Source organism: Lampetra planeri, chromosome 16 (genome assembly GCF_965212315.1).
Source record: "Lampetra planeri chromosome 16, kcLamPlan1.2.h2, whole genome shotgun sequence".
Lineage (NCBI taxonomy): Eukaryota > Metazoa > Chordata > Hyperoartia > Petromyzontiformes > Petromyzontidae > Lampetra > Lampetra planeri.
The window spans coordinates 11,680,068-11,704,284 of NC_136122.1; the positions used below are offsets into that span (position 1 = coordinate 11,680,068).

General features: G+C 46.4%; 1 protein-coding gene across 1 annotated transcript; it reads left to right on the forward strand.

The window, feature by feature from the left end:
* The first annotated feature begins 13,395 nt into the window (after positions 1 to 13,395).
* On the forward strand, positions 13,396 to 22,650 carry LOC144723055 (uncharacterized). The gene is made up of 2 exons (XM_078601597.1): positions 13,396 to 13,909; positions 18,665 to 22,650. The coding sequence occupies exons 1-2, from the start codon at positions 13,625 to 13,627 to the stop codon at positions 18,884 to 18,886; spliced, it is 507 nt and encodes a 168-aa protein (XP_078457723.1). The 5' UTR covers positions 13,396 to 13,624; the 3' UTR covers positions 18,887 to 22,650.
* Positions 22,651 to 24,217: the final 1,567 nt, after the last annotated feature.

A 24,217-nucleotide genomic window follows, 5' to 3' on the forward strand; every position in this document is an offset into this window, starting at 1 on the left:
CATTTCCACTGCCACGCGCACGCGCGCGCGCACTTACGCGTGTTACTCGGTCAAAGTCAGGCCTCTGGGTCGTGTCCCTCCCTCTGGAGCTCCGTGTTTAACGATGACGGTATTGGTCTTGTGCAATAATGTGTGTGTGTGTGAAACGTAAACTTATGTTGTAAGAGTTTATGCATTCGCTCGGTCAGTTTGTAACTGGGGGGACACTATAGCGCTTGTAAAAATGCTCAGAGGCGAACCAAACTTTAGTGTGAAGTCGTGTTACTAATGAGAGACTTGCCCTGATGGCCCAAGAGTTCCCTCAACCTAAGATCCAGAGCAAAGTGGACTATTTTCCAACATGCAAACGCGTTCGCCCCGACAGCTTCCACGCTGAAGGTGAAATGCTTTCAAAGACAAAACGTACGTTGGCAATCATTACGGAATTCACGCGTAAACTATTCTTCTTCTCTTTTTCTAACCCAAAAACCTCTATTATGGACAGTTACTGGTTGGATGAGGCGTTGACGGTTAGGAGTTCTCAACTCGATTAAATGAAAAATCCTTCAGGTGCTGTTCATAGCTGGCTACTTGATTGATGGTCACATTCATTTGCACGTGCAGAACCTGTTTGTGCGCTTTGAGACGTGACTTAAGTACGATTTGGTATTGAACAATGCGGTGACGTTGATGACGCACCTTGATGATAAAGCATCAACAATCTCCACCACCGATGAAAAATTAACGAAAGGCCACGGGTCATGACCACAGAAGTCAAACCATGGACCACTCTGTAACGCCACAACGCGCTCCGATCGTTTCACTCACACGCCAGGCGACCACTCCTGATGCCATCCACTGGCTCGCTCACACTCACCTCCACTTAGAAATATCGCTCAATCCCCCCCCCCCCCCGGCTACGAGAGAAGCACTGATCGACTCATATGATGATAGCACATCAATGATGAGTATAACACCCATGTGATGACAATGGTAGTAAAGATTTGTTTTAGAAATCGCGCCCTCCTGTTCAACAGGGCATCTCGGAGTGATTTGCATCGCATCTCATCTCAGCATTGTTAAAGGGCACCTCCAGTTACGGCTGTCCCCGTGAGCACAAGGCGATTCATCGCCTAACCTGCCAACGGGCAGTTGTCTGTCCGTAGAGGGCGATGATTGCTGTCTGCAATCCCAATTGAGAATGTACAGATTTTATTTGCCAGATTGTGCCCATTTCACCGGCACACAACGGCCTCCTCCTGGCCCTTTGACGTCAGGGGATCGTGAACAATCCACTGTGAAGCAGGACGCCGCGTAGCATTTGTACGGTTATTACAACCGCAGTGATAACCAGGGCGAACGCTGGATTCGAACCGTGAATCCCCTCGTAACAAGCGGCGAACGCGCCGCTGCTAGGCCACGTTACCTATGAAGATGGTAAATTGCATGCTATCCTCAATGATGATGATGATGACACCCGTGATGATGGTGACTGTAATCATAACACCCATGATGATGGCAATGATGACACCCATGATGATGACTCCTTGATAATGATCACACCTTGATGATGAGATTATAATCACGTCCATAACGATGATCATGAGGTCAATTATTGCAACGATTGTAATAATAACAATGATAATGACGATATAATTGCTATCCCCCATGAAGATGATTGTAACTATGATGATGGTGATGGCAATGCTTTGGTTAGGTGGCCCAACAGGGCAATTGAGGTGATCGCCTCCCATGAGACGTAAGGGGCAGATGACGCCACACATTCACCGCGGGGTGCGTTGTAAATTACGGGTTCACACGTGTGTGTGTGTATATATAGATGCTGTATAGTTGGGGGCAGAGAGGCTATACATGCGCTGAGCGTGCTGCCAGAGCCACTTGCCATAGGTTCTGGAAAGTTCCCCTCCACCCCTGGGTGACACGGGCGGGGGGGGGTCACCATGCTTGACGTGAAGTAGCAGGAATGTTTCGCTTGTCTATAAAGCAACACACACACACACGTGCGTGTGGCGTGCGTCATTTGACATTGGCCATCCTTCGCGACGCTTTAAAACAAATTAAAACACCCTCGCGAGAGCCTCTTATACGGCCGGCATCGCCAGAGAGAGTGGCGTGCAGAGAGCAACACGCGAATTGGTGAACACGGGCAAGTTGGATACACAAACACACACAGAGACATCGTCACATTGACCGTTAATAAGAGTAAAGTGGGCTCGGGCAGGATAAGTCATAACTCAAAGCAGGGCCGTCTATAGAGGGACGCGAGACCCGGGGCAAATCCCACCGTGTTGCCCCCCCCGCCCCCGCCGACGCCTTCAAACTAAACTGGAAGCATTACATCGGACGCCGTGATGTCGAAGCGCGCGGCCCCCCAAAGCGCGGGGCCTGGGGCTGCCGCCCCGATGGTGGACGGCACTAACGACGGAGTGGCAGCCAAAGGAGGGGAAACGCCGCCCAAGAGGGCCGAGGTGGAGCGATGAGCTCCTGTGCGGGTGCGAGGGTGGATTGTTGCATCGCAGAGAAGCGGGGGAGACAATCATTGACATTTGTACGGCGGATTGCATGCCGTAGGTTGCCGATGTACCGCTTATGGAAAGCAGGACATAAACAGAACGGCCAGAACTAGGGGGCAAATGCCAATTTCAGGAGGTGACGTTTCAAGAACGGACTTAAACATATCTAACGATTCTGCTTGTCTTATAATTATCAGAGACAAAGCGTTCCAAAGCTTGGAATCTGCACTGGCAAAAAGCCCAATCAGCCCAGGAAATGAGCCTTGCCCTGGGAGTACCTCGTAGAAGGCGATCCAAAGATATCGGGCACCTTAGGCTGCCATTCATCCTGCAGTGAATGGAACATGGTCTTTCTCGCCGCCGCTTTGACCATCACCGTGACCACGACGTGTGCGCAGGTCTTGTTATCGGAGCTCGTGGAGTTGGGAGGAGCAAGAAAAACAAACGCCGACGGGCACGGTCAGCCTGCCTCGTAAATCAGAGTCCGTGTTTGTGTAACGGCTTAACATTTTGGGACCCGCGGTGACAGCGAAACCCGCGTGGAATGGCAAGACCACCGTGACCTCCACTACCACCACCACCATCGCCATGTTCTGCTCTCACCTCCAGCCCACCCACACCCAACTAGCCCCCTCGGTCATCTCCCTCAGTGTCGCCTATTAGAGGAAACGTGCAGTGCCGGATTGTCTCAGTAGCAAAAGTAGCTACATAAGTAGCTACGGGCCCCGCACTTTTAAGGGCCCCGCGCTAAATGCTTTCAAGCTATCAATTCCGGTTCCGTGATTCTGCACTTGCTCTATTACTATAGTACTATACTGCCTTCCACTTTTATGAACGACTGGGTGTTTAAGGTTAGGGATTTGTCGTATTTTCTGGCTGTATAGCAAATTAAAAAATACAATTACTTTACTATGCAAGTTAGACATTTGTGTTTGAATATTTATGCCTTTTTTTTTATTTATGGCCCCTTTATAACATATGCTACAGGCCCCGCACTAGCTTAGCTCCGGCTCTGGAACCGTGCACAGCTGATGATGTATAAACCTCGTTACCGACCGTGCACCCACCGCCCCGCAAGTGGTCGTCAGTGATCCAAGTTCTTTCCCTGTAACATCGGCGGTTCGCCAGCAATGAATGAAGCGAAGCTTGACTGCTGATGAGACACTGAACGTGTTAACCGGTCCAGAGTTGGCTTGCATTGAACCAATGCTGCTGGATCATGCACTCGAAGAAGGCCGATGGGCTGTGTAACACAATACTTGTTTTTTTTTTCTATGCGGCCAGACGGATATGGAACGGGGGCGTCTTGTATATCGTCTTACTTCTATTAATCCCCAAGGACCGACAATAGTTGGTGTATCTTTCGTATCAACAAGTGGGCTCACCTTGGACGTGACTCATGCGTTCGTGGTCACGAAGGCTCGCGGCGCAACACGTGGCACGATCGCAAACGTTCCAGTAAATGCGCGTGTGGGTTTCAGCAGATTCTGTACGTGATTAGCGCTGATGCGTCACATCGGTGGTGGTATGTTAGATTGTTGTGAATTTCGATTTAAAGCTTTCGTGACTGCAGGGATTCATCTTCTTGGTTATTTCGGTAAAGTCACGTAGAAGTACACAAGTAGTGACTAATCCCATATCTGCATTTCCCATAAATATGCTAAATTCCTCTTGATATGCAAATTCCTTTGTCAAGGCGCCCCTTCCCCCCTCCAAACCAGCTTAAATATACGCTGACAAGCCTGGTGGTGCCCATTCAGACGCTGTCTTTCCGACAGACCTGTTCTTCACCTGAGGACGGCTGCTTGCGTTGTGGCCGAAACGTCGTGAGAATTATTTTATAATGTTTTATTTTTATTATTTTATTATTTCCCTTCTACGTGACTTTACCGAAAGAACCAAGAAGATTGTTATGAATGTTATCTCATTATTGTTGTTGATTGAAAGAAGGCCTGTGAGTGTCAATGGAAAGCGAATCCCAGGACATCCACATCGGTTGCAATTCACGTTGGCTACATCCCCGCACGATATAGTCCTGTATAGTCCAACAGATACATCGCAAACTGTAAACGCGCGCCTGCCATCTGCTGGCTCGTATCGGCGTTGTGTGTTGTCCATTTGGAGTGAAAAGGATATAAGTGAAGACTTGATTGAGAAATATCAAAAACAGAATCTTTACTTCGACTGGAGAATGAATCCGATGAGCTATGAAGCTCTTCTTTAACAGATTCCCATTAGGGGCAGGTAAACAAGTTAAAACAAACAATACACAAACCCAGTGGCGGCTCCTGCAAAATCTCTCAGGGGGGGCAAATGTATGGATGATTGATAAGGATAAGGTCCACCCATGCCATGGATAAATTAACAGCTTAAGCATGTAAAGGCAACTTCACTTCTTTAATATTAATGAAAAATAAAGTGACTCTTATAATACATCTTGTTTGTTTCTATACTCACTATTAATACAAACTACTCAAGTTTCTTTTATTAAAGATTCCACTAGGTGGCGATAAATTATATTGTTGGATGAAACGTGCTTACGTATGATGACGTAAGCACGTTATGGCGAGCCCTCCCGGAAGCCATAGAGAATGCATTGCAGCGCCCCCCAGTCGAAAAAAAACATATTTGAATGTAAGTCTATGGGGCCACTCGGGGCGATTCTCAGCCGGAGTGAAATCGCCCAAAAAGAGGCGGTACTCCACAGAACGTGACATGACGCTGATTGGACTATATCCAGAGGCACAGTGACGGCTAGCGTGACTCTGTGGTTGAATGACATTGGTGGTGCGTCGCCCAATCGCCCTAATGAAGAAACCGCCCCTGCACAAACCGATGATCCAGAAGTATACGAAAGGTAAGCAAGTCACTAAAAATAGACGCGCAAAAGTAGGTACAGTAAGTATACATAAATTCAGCCGCACCGCGCTACAAATCCGGCCACCTGAGTTTGATCCCTAGCCAGGGATAAAGTTGGTGGTGAGTAATATCTAAACCGGTACTGAATCCACACCGCCCTGTCCCTCCACTCCCCCTTCACACACTGACCCATCGTCGTTTAAGCATCGACAAACAACCTCCATCATCGATACGGCGTGGAGGGGGCTTCATCCGTAAATGGCTTGACAAGGGATACCAATTGTAGTGAATGCATATTATTATTATTGAGGTTGCTAGACGCAGAGGAAAAAGCAGCAACATCCATTGTTGTACTGTAGTTTCTATGCTCCTGGGTCGATGCTCCCAATCGTCCGCAACCCGCACTGACCAGCTTAGCGCAGCGGTGAAGTGAAAGAACCCGCACGACCTGCAAGGTATGGAGGAGGACCCTACATCTAGTCGTGGATTCATATACACGACACAGTATATGTGGCGCAATACATATAGAGGCGCTTTAGTACCACATATATAAAACGCAATTTTTACGATAATTTGGAATTTAAAAAAAGAGTGAATGGAAGATAGTCTTGCGTAAGACAATGCGCACTTTGTGTGTCATAGGCATTCATGAATCAGCCCCAGTGTGCTCTGTGGCTGCGGGTTGGCAGTGATCCAGCTTTGCTGGCTGAAATGCAGTAGCTCAGCTCCGGCTCCAGGCTGACTCCAGTAGCTCATCTCTGGCTCCAGTTGGGCTCCAGAGCTGATACCCCCGTCATGCTTTTCCCAGGATGTCATCTTCGTTTTGGGGTAGTCTCCAGTTTATAAGACTTTCCTGAAAGTAAGGCACACCACAAACGTGTGCCCGATGATAGTAAAGTTAAATGAACCTGCTCTCACACACACACACCTACTGGATTATGATACGCATGTCAGCTTTTGTTTTAAAGTACCAGAAAATAAAATCTATCTTCTAATCCAGAGCATACGGTACCCGTCCAGGGAAACCTACCAGTATTCCTGGAAACAGTACAGATTAAAATCGCTGGGTTTTGTTGTAGATGTATGTCTCATCCTTTCCGGGAATTGTAAGACATTCTTTTATGGCTCAAATATGTTGATGTTTATTTGTGTATCTCCACGAGGTATCAACCAGACCCTACCCCCCTGCTCCAGCAAACCCTTGCCTCTCTGCACACTTGCTGCTACGGCTACTTTTAACCTGGCTTCAAACTTCGCAGCACAGCCCATTGTAGAGCTGAAAATTAGCAAAGTTCACTCTGGAGCTCCAGTGCTGGAAGACACCCAACCCTGCTGACTTAATGAGATCCCCATAGAAACGGTTACACGTCTTTTTAAATCCTTTATATTAAGTTCACTTGCTTGCTTGCTTGCGCGCTTACGACCGTGCAAATCTTTCGGTCGTTTTTTAACCCACTTCCCGTGATCCAATCGAGCTGACATTTTGCACACAGACTCGTTGTGCGTGACAATTTATTTTCGTGAAAATTTTTTTCCATAACTTTACACTTTTTAGGAAACAAAAAATTATATCTAATTACCAATTGCTTAATGGTGGCAGGCAATCATCTGACCCATAGGTGGCAGCCATCTCAAGCCAGAGGACGAGAGGACTCTAGCCGCCACGCATATAAAGGATTTAGAGTGAAAAACTTTGTTTTTACGGGTTACATTTTTTTTGTTCTCTCTGACTCTCTCACTATTTATTCCTCCTGTATTGTTGGAGTCGCATTTCAAATGAGCATCGAACCCATATTTGAAAGAGCTGCGTCCTTTGGATTTGACATCTAGCCCTTCATCGGAATTGGTTCAAGCAAATATGACTTTGCCGATGATATGCTGTACTGCAATTCGAAAGCAGTCCAGAGTTTTGCTTGTGCGTGTACTTAATGCTGCAGAAATTATTCACTCACAGGAGCCCGATGTGTTGCGTAAACTGAAAAGGATAATATTCTTGGTTCTTTCGGTAAAGTCACGTAGAAGGGAAACAATTAAATAATTGTATTGTTTTATATTTTATTATTTTATTGTTTCCCTTCTACGTGACTTTACCGAAATAACCAAGAATATGAATCCCCGCAGTCACGAAAGTTTTAAATCAAACTGAAAAGGATAAGTTAATGTTTGTGTAGAGAGATACATCTATCAAGGAGATATTTTCTGCGCATCTATCTTAATATTTGACACGATGTTTTTTTTTATTACATACCGTCCGTATTTGCGGATTATAAGACGCTTCGGAAAGTAAGATGCATCTAGAGCTTTGGGACCGTTTTGAAATAACATATCGTTTATAATCGGGATAATACGGTATTGCTTTGGAAAACCATCTTCCAGGGGGTGGAGATGTCCTCTGGAAAACGATTCTGAACAACCAGAATTCAACTTTTGTTCCCATAATTGATTTATGTTGGGTTAAAGCGTGTAAGTATAGAGTCAATTAGCGCTATGCGGCCTCCACCAGTCGACAGAGCCACACTCATCAAGTTGTCGCGTGGCGCACATTTGGTAATTGTTTTTCAGCAAACCGGTTGCGTCGAAAACCAAGGTACAGTGTTGTACATTTTGACACGTTGGTATGGCGTTTCGCTGAACACTGCATCCAGCATCACCGGGCGTTAGCCATAGCTGGGCTCTCATTGCGTGAATGGAATTCCTGATCTGAGTTCTGCATTAGACGGCATGGCGTCATCAGACCAATCATGCAGGTGAACCGGTTTGAGTTTGACTCATTGGAGGGAGAGGCTCATATTGCCGATTGCCTGGATTCCTGGTTGAGTGTAATTTACAGGGCTAAAATATGGTGAATGTATTCAATTGTGGGTGAAAACAGACTATCCTGAATTATATTTAGGTGTGTATAGTGTCAGTTATAATTTTTATTAGTTACTTTGAAAGTTGAACTGTTTATAAAGTCACCTGGGGGGTGGGAAGGCAAAAGTTATAAAAGTTACAATTATATAATTGTATCGGCTTAAAAAAGGTTTTTGTTTGTTACAATATTTGGGTAAGGTTAAAGATATTGTTAATTGATTATATTATTGAAATTATATAACGGGTTACTGTCACTTTAAAAATATATTTTTGAATATATTATCATTTCGATGGGCATTCATTAATACGATTACTTTAATTAGTACCATGGGTAGGTCACGTGTGCAGGAGGAGGGTGGGACTGTGAAAGAGGCGTTAGTAGAGCAGATGACGGTGCTGATGATCGCGGTGATTAAAGGACTGTCAACTGTGGAACCAGACAATATAAAAAATATATTTAAAATAGTTTATTCACACTTACACTCAAGTGAGTGAGAGCAGCCGACATGCGATGGCTGCGTGCATCATTTCAGATTTTTTTCTATTTAGAAAAACAGCGATGGTGGTGGTGGTGGTGATAGTAATGCGACTGTAATAAGAGTGGGCCTTGAATGACATATCAACTTTGTGACAAGAGGATGACCCAAATCCAGATGGTGGTGGTGACGATTAGACTGTGAGCGGTCCTCATCCGGTCGGGTAGCAATTTGGCAACAGCAGCGAAATCTGACGCAAGGCAGGAAGCAAGCGATGTCGAGGTGTTCTGAAATCCAGAAGGGGCAGGAGAAAAATATTGCACGTCTGTGGAAAAAAATAGCGCTTCATAGCTCATCGGATTCCTCCAGCATGCACGATCTCGAACACGCATTTGCGTGGTGCTGCGTCCGGTGACTTGACCGACATGTGGCATTTTGGTTGTGTGTGCGTGAAGTTACGGCCGACGTCCACATTGCTTGCTGTGCCGTACACTTGCAACTGGAGCGTGGCCACATCAGTGGCGCGCGATGATGAATCGTTTCCTGTAATATCCATGATCAAATTCACGATGATATTCATGTAGAGTACATTGCAATCGCACTGTGGATACGATTTGATGTCCCCCCCCCCGCCCTTCCTACGTGTTGTGTGCAATCATCATCAACCATCAGAAGTAGCCGTGGTCAATCCACTGCTGGATAAATCCCCCCCCCCCCCCCCGTCAGAAACCAAGCCACTAGACAGCCTACGACGACCCTGTGATGTAACAACCTCAATGTATTGCTCCATCTCCTGGGTGGATGGGCTTTGGGACGCGTTTCATTCTTTCATACCTTGGCCGCCACGATAATAATACTCCTTCCGTGTGTGTGGGTTTCGCGGTTTATTGAAGATACAATGTTGATGCATGTGACTTCCCCAGCAGGGCAAAGCTCGCTTCTTACGAGATCTCCTCCTCCTTGGACAGAATCACTTTAATAATTCCTAAAACCATCATCCCTTCTGGCCACTACGCGCGCTTCCCAAGTTATTTAAATGAGAGTCTACGCGTAAGACCCCCACCCACTACCACCACAGCACTTTCCCAGGATCGCTGTCATTGCCCCGATGTGACATCGGCCAGCCCCTAATTTCTCGGAAGGCGGCACGGGGGGGGGGAATCTTGTTTGTGCAGCAGTGGGCTCGCCCGCGGCTCCGTGTCGCTCTAAATCGATCCCCGTCTCACGTGGAGGAGCATCGCAGAGACGTCGATTCTGAATACGTTTTGAGTAAAGGAAATGTTTCCATTTTAGCGAGTTAACTTCCTGTCACGCCCAAGCCGCAACAAGGGAAGACTTCATCACTTATATTCAATGAGCCACATTTTGCCCTGAAATCGAAAACGCAATGTTGATCATCGTGATCTCCTATTTGGCATGGAAGCCTGTATCGTGTAGGAGAGCAAGCAACCCCCAGCAATCCAACGTTTCCGACCGCATACCAACGCTTGGCATGTTTACCGGGAAGTCGTGTTTTAATACGAATTATTTACATTGATGGATGAAGGCCTCCCAATATTTCGGCCGTTGGGGTTGTTTGGGCCCCCAACTTGACCACCAACGCCGGTCAGTGCACGTTGGTGAACGCCACGAGTCCAGACATCACTCGCCACTGATGTTAACATGGCAATCGATCTCGGGTCACCGGGTTACCGCACGGATTCGAACCGTGAACTTCTGCAAAAATTGCAAGCGCCGGGGAGCGTGTTACCCCCCCCCCCCCTTCGAACACCTCAAGCATCGGTGGTTTCAAATAAATACAACACGCACATGCTGCATTGTGACCCGACAAACAAGTACGGTGAACCCACATCCTTCGCTGGCAGCGTTCCGTACGGCGCACATTGACGGTGCAGTGATTTGAGTGTTTCTCTCGCTCGGGGGGGGGGGGGGGAGTGTGCTCTTCTGCTGTGTATCGTGGCAGCAATACATGCGGGAGGTAAACGCCAACGTCGCGAGGTTCCTGTTCGCCACGCCGAGAGGGGCTTCAGCAGTGTTCACGTACGCGTACTGTATTGTACATGGTGGTCCAAATGTATTGTGCCCCCCCACCCCAATTAATTCACCAATACATCCCCCCCACCCCGCCGCCCCGTGATATGTTCATTTTTTTAAAAATAAACCTTACTTTAAAAATATTAAGTTTTCGATAATTAAATAGGGGTCACAAGACATCTTGACCCCGCTGTAGTTGTGCCATCCCCGACGTTGAACACAATCGTCAGTGATTCACTATCTGCATGGCCACAATCGCACGACTGTCGTTTGCCTTTTAACTTTCCACTCATGAAGGAGCTGTACCCATCGGGGAACTATTGTTTTACATTGTCAACCACACAATCAAAAGAGAACACGTGGATTAGAGAACACACGCGGGTTTTTTTGGGACAAATTCAATCAGTTTTTGAGAGAATGAGTGGGGTGGGGGCATGACGGACAACTTCGCTAGACGGGATGACAGCAATGAAGTGAACTGCCAAGGAATGGAACGCATCCGTGATACCGAGGAGGATCAGGAAGGAGAAGACATGGATCCACTAAATCAGCTGGTCGTGCAGGTGGGAGTCGGTGGATTGTTACATGGCAGCCAATAAGCCCCTGAAAGATGGCAGAGGCTTGGTAGAGGCAGTCATCCAGCAGTGGATTGACCATGCCTACTGGTGCTGATGATGATAATGGCTCGGGTTAAAAAAACGCCCTCTTACAAAAAAAGTTACAGAGCATCGATCGGTGGCGAGATGTTACCTACCTCTCCGGGTATACAGGAGGCTGGTGGGTTCTACTACTGATAAACCATCTGTGTCTTTGACAATAACATTTGCACTTCGGCTATTCGAATATTACTTTAATCTTAAGCTGTATGTCTATCTATACCATCCACTTATATTGGTATCTTACACCCATTATCTGTACTGTATGTGTACAGCATACGTACTGTATTTGTCACCATTGTACAACTTACTACTTTCCATGTGTTCTATTCTCAATAGCATTGCAAGTAGTCATACTCTGGGTGCATGGGCATGGTTATAGAATAAACAGTATTAGGGTTAGAGAATTAAGAATTACAAGTATTAACTACAGTACACCATCTTCTTCTTCTTGGTTCTTTCGGTAAAGTCACGTAGAAGGCAAGTAATAAAATAATAAAAATAATAAAACATAATGAAACAATTCTCACGACGTTTTGGCCACAACGCAAGCAGCCGTCCTCAGGTGAAAACCAGGTCTGTCAAGGTGACAGCGTCTGAATAAAACAGCACACACAGTACACCATCCTTACAATGCACAGTGCTAAAACCCGTCCAATTGAATATATCACAAACTAGCAATTCAAAGCGAAGCTTGAAGTCTAGAACAAGTCTAGAACATTTCTATAACGGTCCAAAACAACCTTTGGGTCCTTTGCCTGTAGAATGCAACTGCACGTGGTGTCACACACAGCAATCTTCACTTAGTCGCCATTAACCACGTGGCTGGTGTACACGTCCGGTGAATCAATAACTCTGCCTACCACCCACAGGCCCAACTCAGTCATCACATGCTGGTGTACACACGTGCATTGATGTACTGCACAGGACTTAATAAAAGAGTGGTCCATTCCTAATGTGCCACATATAGTAGTGTAGTGCGTAGGATGAACTTTGAGATTCATAAGGGCCTCGGGGTGACCAATAAGGTCTCAATTGGTCTGTGATGAAGTAGGCACTGATAAAGGATTGACAGATATGTAGTAGTGTAGTGTATAGTAGTGCATAGCGTAGTGTATAGTGTAGTGTATAGTAGTGTAGTGTGTAGGATGAACTTTGAGATTTATAAGGGCACGTGGTAATTAATATGGTCTGAATTGGTCTGTGATAAGGTCGGCACTGATGAGGGTTTGTAGACAGATGTGCACTCGTCGTTGAACTATCATTTGTGATAGCCAGTGTCGCTTTTGGGAAAAAAACAAGCTGTACAGCCCAGTGGGCCTTATCTGATAAAATAATCAACAGTTTACAGTTTCGATAATTGTTTTTTTACCCTTCTATCTGGCAACAAAACTGACACCTTTTTTTTACAAGGAGTCATGTTTGCATAGTCTCACATGGGTTGGACCAGATGACGCCTTTTGTCATCTGGTACAACCCATGTGAGACTAGGCTCTAAGGAAAGCTGTCTCGGGTGTGGACCAATCAACTTCAAGGACAGTGCACATTATCAGAGTTGTGTTTTTTGTTTGCATTATGACTGCAGGTATTGTGGTCTATGCAAACATGACTCCTTGTAAAAAAAAGGTGTCAGTTTTGTTGCCAGATAGAAGGGTAAAAAAGCAATTATCATATTTTTTACTGGCAAATGAGGTTCCAATGGTGTAAAAGTTTACAGTTTCATTCACGTTCCCATTAGTTCTACCTGATGACGGTTGCTTGTGTTGCAATCGAAACGTCGTACTCTAGTATTTAATTCATTTTCTTTCTACGTGCCTTCACCGAAAGCACCAAAGAGTAATTCCTGTAAGTCACGAAAGCTTCAAAGCAAGTCCCCCATTCATTCCATTCACGAAATGTCACTCGGGAATCGATTCCAGTTCTCCCGCGCGCTAAATCGAGCGTCGGCCCTGAGAATCGATCCGGCGTCTCCTGCCCCTCCCACTGCCCTTGCCCTGCCCCCCCCCGCCCTATCTCACGTTGCCTGCTGCCACATTTGAGCGGTCGTCATTATCCTGTTGTGTCGCGAGTCAATAAAGACACAACACACACACAGCACACGATACGCAACAACAGGCGGCGAGTACACACTTAACATACGCACGTGTACTCGTACACAACACAGACGTTCACGCAACAGCATACACAGCAGCAGCAGCAGCACACCACGTTGAAGAGAGACCAACAAACCATCATGAACCCTCAGTACCAACGCTTGGACGAGGCCGGTGGCTACCGACCGGGTCCCATGGGGGTCCCGATGCAAGACGTGTGCGCCGGGGTGGTCGTGGTGGGGCCGGGATACGATCGTGGGGGTCCACCCCCATCGTCTGGGTCGCCTCCCGTCATGATGAACGCCGGCCCCTGGGAGTCGGGCATCGTGTCGGAAGTCCGCGACTATTTGGCGTGGTCGCTGTGCAGCATGATGCACGTCAACGTGTGCTGCCTTGGATTCCTGGCGGCTGTTTTCTCCATCAAGGTGAGATCCCCTACCCACCCCACCCGCCCCACCCACCCGTACCTCCACCGTCGCTTCCTTACCTATGCTAGTCCTCACACCTGTCACCCCGTGCCCCTTTAAATCTCAACGTTCGCCCTACAAAGTCCCGGCACAAGGGAGAAACACAAACAAATAGACAAACACAATAGGTTGTTTTTTTTGCCCCGTATTGAAACGGCTGTTCAATGCGTGCAACAACAAAAAAAACGAATGGACCTGCAGAACTCAATTTCCCTGCACAAGAACACGGGGTATGAACCGTGTTGTGTTGACACGGTTATTAAGGACTCCATCATCGTCGTCGTAGTCGTAAGCACCGCCACCATCTGACCTCCTAAGGTCGTCTCCGCGCTCACACAGGCGACGTTGGCCTCCTCCTCACCGTCTCATCATCACCACCACTTCTCTCCAGGAGTCTTGGGTCTTTGTTGCGAAAGAAGTTCAACGCATGGTACGGTCCGCGTGTAAGTTGGCCTTCAACGCAGGCGCCGATCTCTGTGTGGTGCCACGCCAATTGTCTGTCCGTAACATTTCTCCCCAACTTGCACAGCAGATGCAACCTCCCTCCTTAATGTTTAGAGAAACATGTCACTGCCCCCACCCCCCACCTTCCTCCACAACATACCCAAAACAAAACAGTAAAATGTACCCCCTCCTTGAAGATGGTTTCCGCTTATTAAAAATGTGTGTTCCACTACACGTGGACGGATAACATGGAAGCATGGCCGAGACTCGCGAAGGAGGAAAGCAGAAGTCGGTGGCGAAGGGTGATTGCCCAAGGTGCGTCCAACCCTCGGATCGAGGATGGTGGAGTACTACGATAAGAATACACTGCCGTATATTACAGCTATTAAACACCGCACCGAACGTGTACTGAGTGAACTGACCTTGCTCGCACTGCCTATAAGTAGGTTTTGTTTTCGCCCGAAAAAATAAATGCACATTTCGGGATCCATCAGTGGTCTCCTAAGTGAACAAGACGACCCATACAGCAGCATTATAAGGCACGTTGCAGCGTTAACCTTGGCGTCAATGAATATGATCAAAGCAACGGGAAGAAGCTAAGCTGCTCTGAGCCTGGACAGTGCTTGGATGAGCGACCACCATGCATTAAAAACTGGTACTCATAGGATACTGCAGTTCTATGTTGTGGATTGCAGAGCCCATTGCAGCAAAATCCTGTTGTACTGCATTTCAATGCCCCCCCCCCCCCACTTATATGCAACTCCGCCTTAACTGGCATTGACCAGTGTGGTGAACTAAGGTCAGATGACCACCACGACTCACACGTAGGCATTGTTTGAGTCGAGCAGTGGCTTGACAGTGGACTGCACAAATCTGGCTGTCGCCTGATGATGCTGGTTGTAATTGCTGGCGAAACGTCGCACTCGAATTGTGAATGTTGTGGGTTTACTCTCCAACACACCGGTGTGCTATGCTCGTAACGAATTAGCACGTTTTGTTTACGTGACAAACCTTACTAATTGGCTGTGTCGGGTGGTGACGGGTTTAACAACACATTTACGCGATTTAACCCAGAGAAACATCTTATGGATAATATCGGTCGCGAAAGCCTACGTGTTAAACTTGGGCTGCACTTGTCCAAGACGTCTGTGGATAATAACAGGCAAAGGTAAAACCACAACCATAAACCCTAACCACAAACCCGTAACGTATCGTCCCTACTCCTACACCCCAACCAATAATCCCAATCTAAAACAAACACCACTGGACAACCTGAAGTGCGGAAGGCCGATAGGCCGATGTCATAAAACGTAATTGTATTTTTGTACTTGGAGAGCCAGACTTGTTGATATACAGTATTGTTGTCTTCCTCGATGATAAACAACGCACACGATCAGGGTTTGTGCACGTTTCCTGTGTACTCCGAGAAAGTAGTGTTGTTGGGTGTATGGATCTTATCTGTGACATGGCACCCAGATGGCATCGTTTAATCGGACTGACATTTCTGAAGAATCCCAGAGAGTTGACACCGATGCACGTGCTATTGCTCCTCGACAATATTGGCGTAGGCCAATAAGTATGTATTTATGTTGAACGTATTTCGAACTTTGCTAATGCGTGGTGCGGGGAAAGGACAACAAACTAAACACAACAAGCAGTTCTAAATAAATTAGTTTTCAATCTAGATTTAAAAGTGCATGGCTCCAGTGGCTTCCTAAATTCGGGAGGAAGAAAGGTGGCAACGTGGTTAGACTAGTGTTTCACTCACTAACATGGTGTAGGTTATGAGTTCAAGCTCTGGTCTGGGGCCAACTTGACGTCGTATCTTCCTATTCATTCATTGAGATAAGTTTTCGACAGCCCTTGCCAAGGGAATGTGGAATTTCCATTGTTGGCTAAATGTCCCCAATGGATGAGAGTGATGCCCTCTTTGCTTGTTTGTGCACTGGGAGACATTTGGTACACATGAAAGGAAAATGCACGCTATTCAGTAGCGTAGCATGGTTGGCATGGTTCCCTGCTTCACGGATTGAAACAGGGCCTCCTGTCCGATTTCGACCACTTTCATAGTCGGCACCTTGACCCCTCCGGCCCATGGGCCGTGGTGCAGTTGCACCGCCTTTCACACTCTCATCTGCGTGCAACTTTGAGGCTATTACTATAGGTAAACACTGAGAAAATAAAACCTTCACTTCCCATGTAAAACACTTCACCGCTTACCCATCGGATACTGTACTCATTATTTTTTAATCATTACTGAGTGGCAGCCAAGGAATGGAACGCATCCAAGATTACATCCGGCGATGATGTAGATGGATGTAATTAGCTCATGTTTAGGTGCTCGGTGGATAATTGTATCCCAGGGTCGTGAGAGATGGCGATGGCTTTGCTAGCCCTTAATATAGCAGTGGACTGACCATGGCCGTTGATGAATTATTCCCTCTGCTAAAAACAGGATCTGTGAAGAACAGGAAAAATAAGTGTGTTCATCAATGATTACACAGTCTTTTAAATGCCAGTGTCTGGCACTAAGGCACATAAGTTACACATTGCAGTGCCTTGTGGGAATGGGCTGTACACACTGTATAGAGTTGGCAGAAAGTGCTTATACTCCTACCTTAGCGGTTAATCTGTCATCAGCAATCCAGTGCTGGATGAAGACCTCCTCAAGCCTTCGCAATCTGTCACGGCCCAGCGATGCGACAATTCACCCAGCTCCTGGATGCAGGCAGAACTTAACATCGGACCAATCGCGGTGGGCATATTTTTCGGCGTGTTGCAGTCTTTGGCTGCCACTCCTCCATCCATCACGACCACCAGTCGAGCGGCAAGGTCGCAGCCAAGTAATGAAACGCGTCCTAGACTACGTCAGCCAAGGAGACGGAGCAATAGCTAGGTGGATTTTTACATTGCTGGAACGGCGGAAATTTCGGCGGCTTGGGAGGGCCTTCATCAGATGTCAACTACCTTGCTTGGTATACAGGAGGTCGTGTGTTCCATCCCAATCCTTGCATATCTATCTTCCCATGGTTGCGTGGTTTTTTCTCCGGGTCCTCCGGTTTTCCCCTCCACATTTAGAATCAACATGCGTTTACAGGATTTGGCTGTTATAAATTATTTCCACGTGATAATCCACTTCGTTCAGCTATCATTTGTAATAGCCAGGTCACTTCTTAAAACGAGCTTTATAGCTCAGTGAGTCTTAACTGGTAAAAAAATAAAAAAGCAGTTCATCCAGCAGTGCATTGGCCATGATTTATGATGCTGATGAAGATGTTGGTGAAAGTTGCAAGGGGTATAGAGAATTCCCCCACCATCTACGTCCTTCCCAAGTACAACTGTGTAGGTTTTTCATGGTTTTGTCCATGCAGCTTTCCACTGCGTTTTCTTCGGGTTGTTACTACTGTGTTTTCGGTTCCTGTAGAAGCTCCCCCAGCATGTGCAACGAAACGCTGGGACGTCGTGCTGAACAACACGCTGCACACATCCGAAGACACGGTCACCTTTTGCAGGCATTGGAGCGATGACTTTTAATCTGTGGAGACGAGAAAAACCGGAATATCACAATAAGAGAAACCGCTTTGTGCCGGACTAGGCATAACACGGTTGTAGCCACGGGGAGGGGGTGACTTTCAATGTCTCCTCTTAAAACAACAGTTCATGGCCGAGATCAGATAGTAATCCTGCCATTGTCGATACCAACCCCAACCCAAGATAAAATGTAATAATACAAAACCATTGCAAGCCTTATATGGTATGTTGAATTTCTTTTGCACTGTGAGTAGCCAACCTTGCTAATTGGAAGTGCGGGGAGGGATCAACAAACTAACTTCTTCTTCTTGGTTCTTTCGGTAAAGTCACGTAGAATGGTAATAATAAAATAATAAACATAAACATAATAAAATAATTCTCACGACGTTTCGGCCACAACGCAAGCAGCCGTCCTCAGGTGAAGAACAGGTCTGTCATTCAGACTCTGTCTTATCGACAGACCTGTTCTTCACCTGAGGACGGCTGCTTGCGTTGTGGCCGAAACGTCGTGAGAATTATTCTATTATGTTTTATTTTTATTATTTTATTATTTTCATTCTACGTGACTTTACCGAAAGAACCAAGAAGATGAATCCCTACAGTCACGAAAGCTTTAAATCAAAGTTCTTAATTATTTTTATTTGAACGTTCCCCCATTTTTGTTTCACTTGTTAAACGCGACCGTGGATGTTTTCCCCGCTCCCCCACCCCTCCGTCTGCCGTTGCGTTGTGGCGCAGGCCCGGGATCGCAAGCATCTTCACGACGCGGAGGGTGCACGTCACTACGGCAACATCTCGCTGACCCTCAACATCATCGCGTTGCTGCTTGGCCTGGTGGTGTGCGGGCTGTTCATATACGGCGTGATTATGCTCGCCAACAGCTACGTCGACATCATGCACAAGCTGGACCACGAGAATCAACCCTCCACCTTCAACAACGACAACAACATGAATGGGTAGTTGTTGGCCACGTGGGTTGTGTAGGGATGGGCTAGGAGGGGAGGAGGGAAAGCCAGGCACGTGGGTGTGGGAACAAGGCAGTTGGGGTAGCGCGAAAGGTTTTATTCGCGAATTTGTGGCTTGCATACTTCGCGTTGGGTTTTTTTTTGTGGAAAAGGTGGAAAGTTGCCTTATCAGTTGCAAGTTGACTTTTTTTTTCGAACGAATATTGTCAGGAAGTACTTCATTTTGTGGGGTTTTTTTAGTGGTAATATGGCCGAATTGGATTGCTGCATGGCCAGTATTTTCCACTAGATATTGGCGGAAAGCGCTTGCACAATTTGTCAGAATGTTTCATTCCCTGCCAAGTGTTGGTTGGGGGAAATTGTTCTCCCAAATAATTAGTAAAAAGTGCCTCCGCCAACAAATTGAGACCCGCACGGTGTATTAAACCTTAAAATGGTATTGCAGTCAACTTTACAAAGAATTGGACTTTTAAAAAATTACGTGAAAATATAATTTTAACTAAATTGTGTTTGCGGGGAAAGGGATTTGAAAACAATAATTGCAACAAAAATATCTACCAGCACCACCCCCACTGATTTTTTTTTTACTTTACTTCTTCAAAAAGACCCAGACTGTAAAATTGTAGGATCACGTTAAGATTCACATCTTGACGAAACGGCCGATTCACTTTACATCGTGTCAGCGATTTGCTTTATTTTTTTGCCAAAATAATCGCAGAGGAAAGCCAACATCGTTGTGACAAAGACCACCCGTATAGCCTTTAACGGAATGATCGGGCAAGTGCTGTTGAAGGCCGGCATGGCACACAACAGGGGTGGGTGGCCAACACCACACCCGGCCGGCCGCCTTTGTCTCCCCAGTGCTGATATTTAGACAACAGGCTGAGTGGACAAAGGGGTAGGCCCAGGATCGTTTCAGATAATCATCACTGGTGTTGGCCGTGAGCGGGAATCCAACTTGGGTCGCCGGGTTCGTAGCGCTGCACGCTAACCGGTGCACTACAGACACACACAATATGCATTCAGAGCAAACAAATCAATACATGATACTTCATAGCAGTTTATACGGGAACCCATTGTACGCGTCAATCACCGGCAGTGCCTGAACTAATCCAATCAACGTGATTTGTTTGACACCTGCCGAGGAGAACCCTCAAGGACTGCAGTTGAAACTTCCGTCCCGTTTAACACCCGATAACCAACATTAGCACTTGTTCCGTCGCTGACTTAATTTCACTTTTAAAAGGGATTTTTATTTTTACGAGGTGGATGTAGACGAAAGAATCGCACGTGCCGTTTTAGTATAATCACATTGGTGTTGCTTTAGATAGGTGTCTTTTTTATTAATATGGATAAAAGCTCAAGGGGCAGTCCTAAAATGTCTTGCTTGTGCAGTTGCTGGTGGAAGGGTCTCCACTGGAGGGAGCCCTGGAGGACTAAGACGAGTCCAGTAAAAGCTTGGATTGCGAGTAACTTGGTCTGCGAGTGTTTTGCAAGACGAGCATTTTTTAGAATACATTTTAACTTGATGAACGAGCGAGGTCTTGCAATACGAGTAGTATGTATACGCTTTGTCTGCCGAACGTCACGTGATCACAACTGAGCCGATGGTTCTTCTCTCTCGCTGCGAGATTGTGGGTATTCATCTCCCATGCTCAGTCTCAGTCGGCGTGCTTCACTCGTATAGTCAACATCCGTGCGAGCGTAGACTGTTTACTCTAGTGTTGTGACCACGTGTGTGTGCGTAAAGCATTTTTTTTATTTTGTGTCCCAAGTGTAGTGACTGTTCTTTAGTACACATTTCCGCGAAATCCTCAAAAGGAGGCAAAAGCAAGTGTCATTGGATAGGTTCCTTGTTAAAGTCGCACAAAAAGAAAAATATTCCAGTGAGCCAACAGATGGCAGTGTGTGTACTGTGTGCGCTACTCGTCAGGCAGCCGCGGTCTCCGTGCAGTTTTTCTTTGTGCGCCCTTTTCTTCGAACGCATCTGCCGCATAAAGCCACGGGTGGCGAGATGTTAGCTACCTCGCCTGGTACACAGGAGGTCGTGGGTTCGATCCAGACCCTGACGGCTGTCAATATGAAGTTTGCATGTTTTCTTCCCATGGTCGCGTAGATTGTTCTCCGTGTCTAGAATCATCCATTTGGAGTATTTGGCTGCTAACAATGAGGAAAGTTTCTTCAACTGCCACCCCCCCCACACCACCGCCACTGGCCATCGATTAATACCATCGGCAGGCAGGTCGTGTCTGGTAAGATAAAATGTGGGTATTTCCACCTCTTCCAAGACGCCCACTTCCCCACTTACCAGCTTGCGAAAAGTAGGCCAAAACACTTTGTGGACGGGCTCTGTGGAGCCAGCTGCCTGTAGTGGAATCCCTTCGGCTAGCGTGGCGTTGATGCAAGCAATTGCAGGACTGCGCCTTTAACCTTTCACGCACTTTGTTCTGCTTCCAGCACTCAGAGTGCCCTTATTTTTGTGTGGTAGGAACGTGTGCGTGTGTGAGAGCTCTAGTTATATTTTTCTTATTATTAAAAAATCGTCATCAGGTTAGGCGACCTTTGTGTTAGAAGAGTATGTTGGAATGCAACTTTATACTTTTATAATGTTTGTTGTGTATGGTGTTTTTGTTTGCCATCCATCTATTTAGGGCCAAAAACCGCAGCTTCCTCACTACTGCTTAAAATAAATAGTGTGCTACTGTGAATAACAACACATGTTAAGCAACCTAATGCGTGCATTGTAAGCGATACAAATTGTACAGATCACAACACTCCCACTTCGTGCCAAGGAGTTATTCACCAACGATAACAAACACAAATTTAAGCTGTGCAGTCAGGATAGCCTGAGTTTATTGAAGGTTGCATTCAGGATGGTCCTGCATTGCGATATGGAGTAAACTGGAGTACCCGGATAAATCCAAGGGGATGACACTGTAAGACAGGGTTACCCCACACTCCAGGCCTCCCGTGACCCACTAAGCGAATTAACACTGCGGCAAGAGAGCCAAGTCACTTGAATTCTAGATTTGAAGCTTTCGTGACTGCAAGGATTCATACTCTTAGGCTTTTTCGGTAAAGTTACGTAGGTAAAAAAGAAAAATAATAATAGAAACTAAATTATTTTATTAAATGAAAATTAAAGTAATAATAGAAATACTATTTTTTTTTTCTATTATTACTTTTATTTTAATTTTTTACCTACGTGACTTTACCGAAAAAGCCTAAGAGTAATTCACATGAAGCTTGCGATCTCCGTGTGCCCTTGACGCAGCGGGAATTGCTTAACCACAGCGCGTGGGACGTGTTTAACAATCATGCGGCGTGGAACGAGTTAATTCGCATGTTAAATGCCGCGTTAATTTGGGCAAATGCGGAGAGACGGAGTAGCGTTGTGGGTCGCGAGGACTGGAGTTTCGGAAATCCTGATCTCAGGTCTGCACACATGGCTTCAAAAAGGACACCCTCAGTGGCCAAATCCACCTGACCGTGCACTGATTGTGATTCATTTGATTGCCGTGTGGTGGAGTTCAAATATTTGCCCACTCGGACGTGTGGATGATGGGAGAGGCGCTATATAATGACGCGGTTCTTGTTGTTATTCGTGTGTTTATTTTGATCGAACGCAATTTGTAGGAGGAAAGGGACGAGAATTGCGCGGTTGTTTGTTGGGAAAGTGATAAGATTGTAACATTCTAAAGTTTTAGTCGCTTTTATATCGCTGTAAACCATTAAAGCGAACATTTTTGATGCTCACAATGGAGATCTGTTTTTATATTTGTGTGCGTTCAATTTTTGTATTTGGCTATTTTTGCAATGATAATTGTTTTTTTACCCTTTTATCTGGCAACAAAACTGACATCTTTTTTACAAGGAGTCATGTTTGCATAGACCACAATACCTGCAGTCATAATGCAAACTAAAAACATAACTCTGTGAATGTATGCACTGTCCTTGAAGTTTATTGGTCCACACCCGAGACAGCTTTTTGGCGTCATCTGGTCCAACACCATGTGAGACTAGGCTCTAAGGAAAGCTGTCTCGGGTGTGGACCAATCAACTTCAAGGACAATGCATACATTCACAGAGTTATGTTTTTAGTTTGCATTATGACTGCAGGTATTGTGGTCTATGCAAACATGACTCCTTATAAAAAAGGTGTCAGTTTTGTTGCCAGATAAAAGGGTAAAAAAACAATTATATTTTTTACTGCCAAATGAGGTTCCAATGGTATTCTTACAATGTTCTCATTGTGCCGTTGGGAGTCGTGCCGAGAGGTGAAGGATCCGTGCGGAGCTCTCGCAGCGCGCGCGACAACCCCGTCGTGACAGAACATGGCCCATGATCGTGGCCCTACGCACCACGATCCATTGCCAGCGGCGCTGGAGCTGCTACTACAGCGGGATTGGAGCCGACCTCGGGACCGACCACGGTTGGCGTGGACGCCAGCACGCTGATGAGGCATAACGCAGTCGCGTAACGAGCGTAGGGCAGGCAGGGGGTGCATTGCCCCCCCCTCCGCCCTGGTGGCCAATGCTAGGAGTTGGGGGGGGCCCTTGATAACCACCATGAGATTTGTTTTCAACAACAGTGTCAAAGAACAAAACACTTATTTAAAAGGCGGTTTAATTTTTGAAAGATAAAAATGCTCTCATTTACGTTCCACGTTTAATTTTAATTAGAGCAGCAACTTAATGCAAAGAGGAACTACGGAGCTGTGGTGGCTGCATTTTGCGAAGACGGAGCGCCCCTACAGCGTTAATTGTTAGAGACCGTGAGCGCAACGACGATGTGATTAGGTCAAAGGAGCCGCGACATGTAATAGCGTCAAGGTACGGACCGTGCAAAATCAAATTTTGGGGTCCCACCTGACATTGCCGCACCCCCTGAGCTGATAATGTAGTTACTATGCCACTGATAATGTAGTTACTATGCCACTGATAATGTAGTTACTACACCGCTGATAATGTCGTTACTACACACACTGGTAATGTCGTTACTACACCACTGGTAATGTAGTTACTATAGTGACTACATTACCAGTGGTGTAGTAACGACGTAGTAACGACATTATCAGTGGTGTATACACCACTGATAATGGAGTTACTACACCACTGGTAATGTCGTTACTACACCACTGGGTGGACGTCAAACACCCGGCCTCGTGCCGTGCTCAGCCCAGCGGCGTCGCCACGACAGCTCCAGGGGGTGTGGGAATCGATCAGGCGGGGGACCCCAATAATTCGATCGTCTCTCACGGTCGCACCTCGAGGATGTTGATATATCGCGCCTCCTCCTGCCCGATCACAGCGTTGCGCTCACCGTC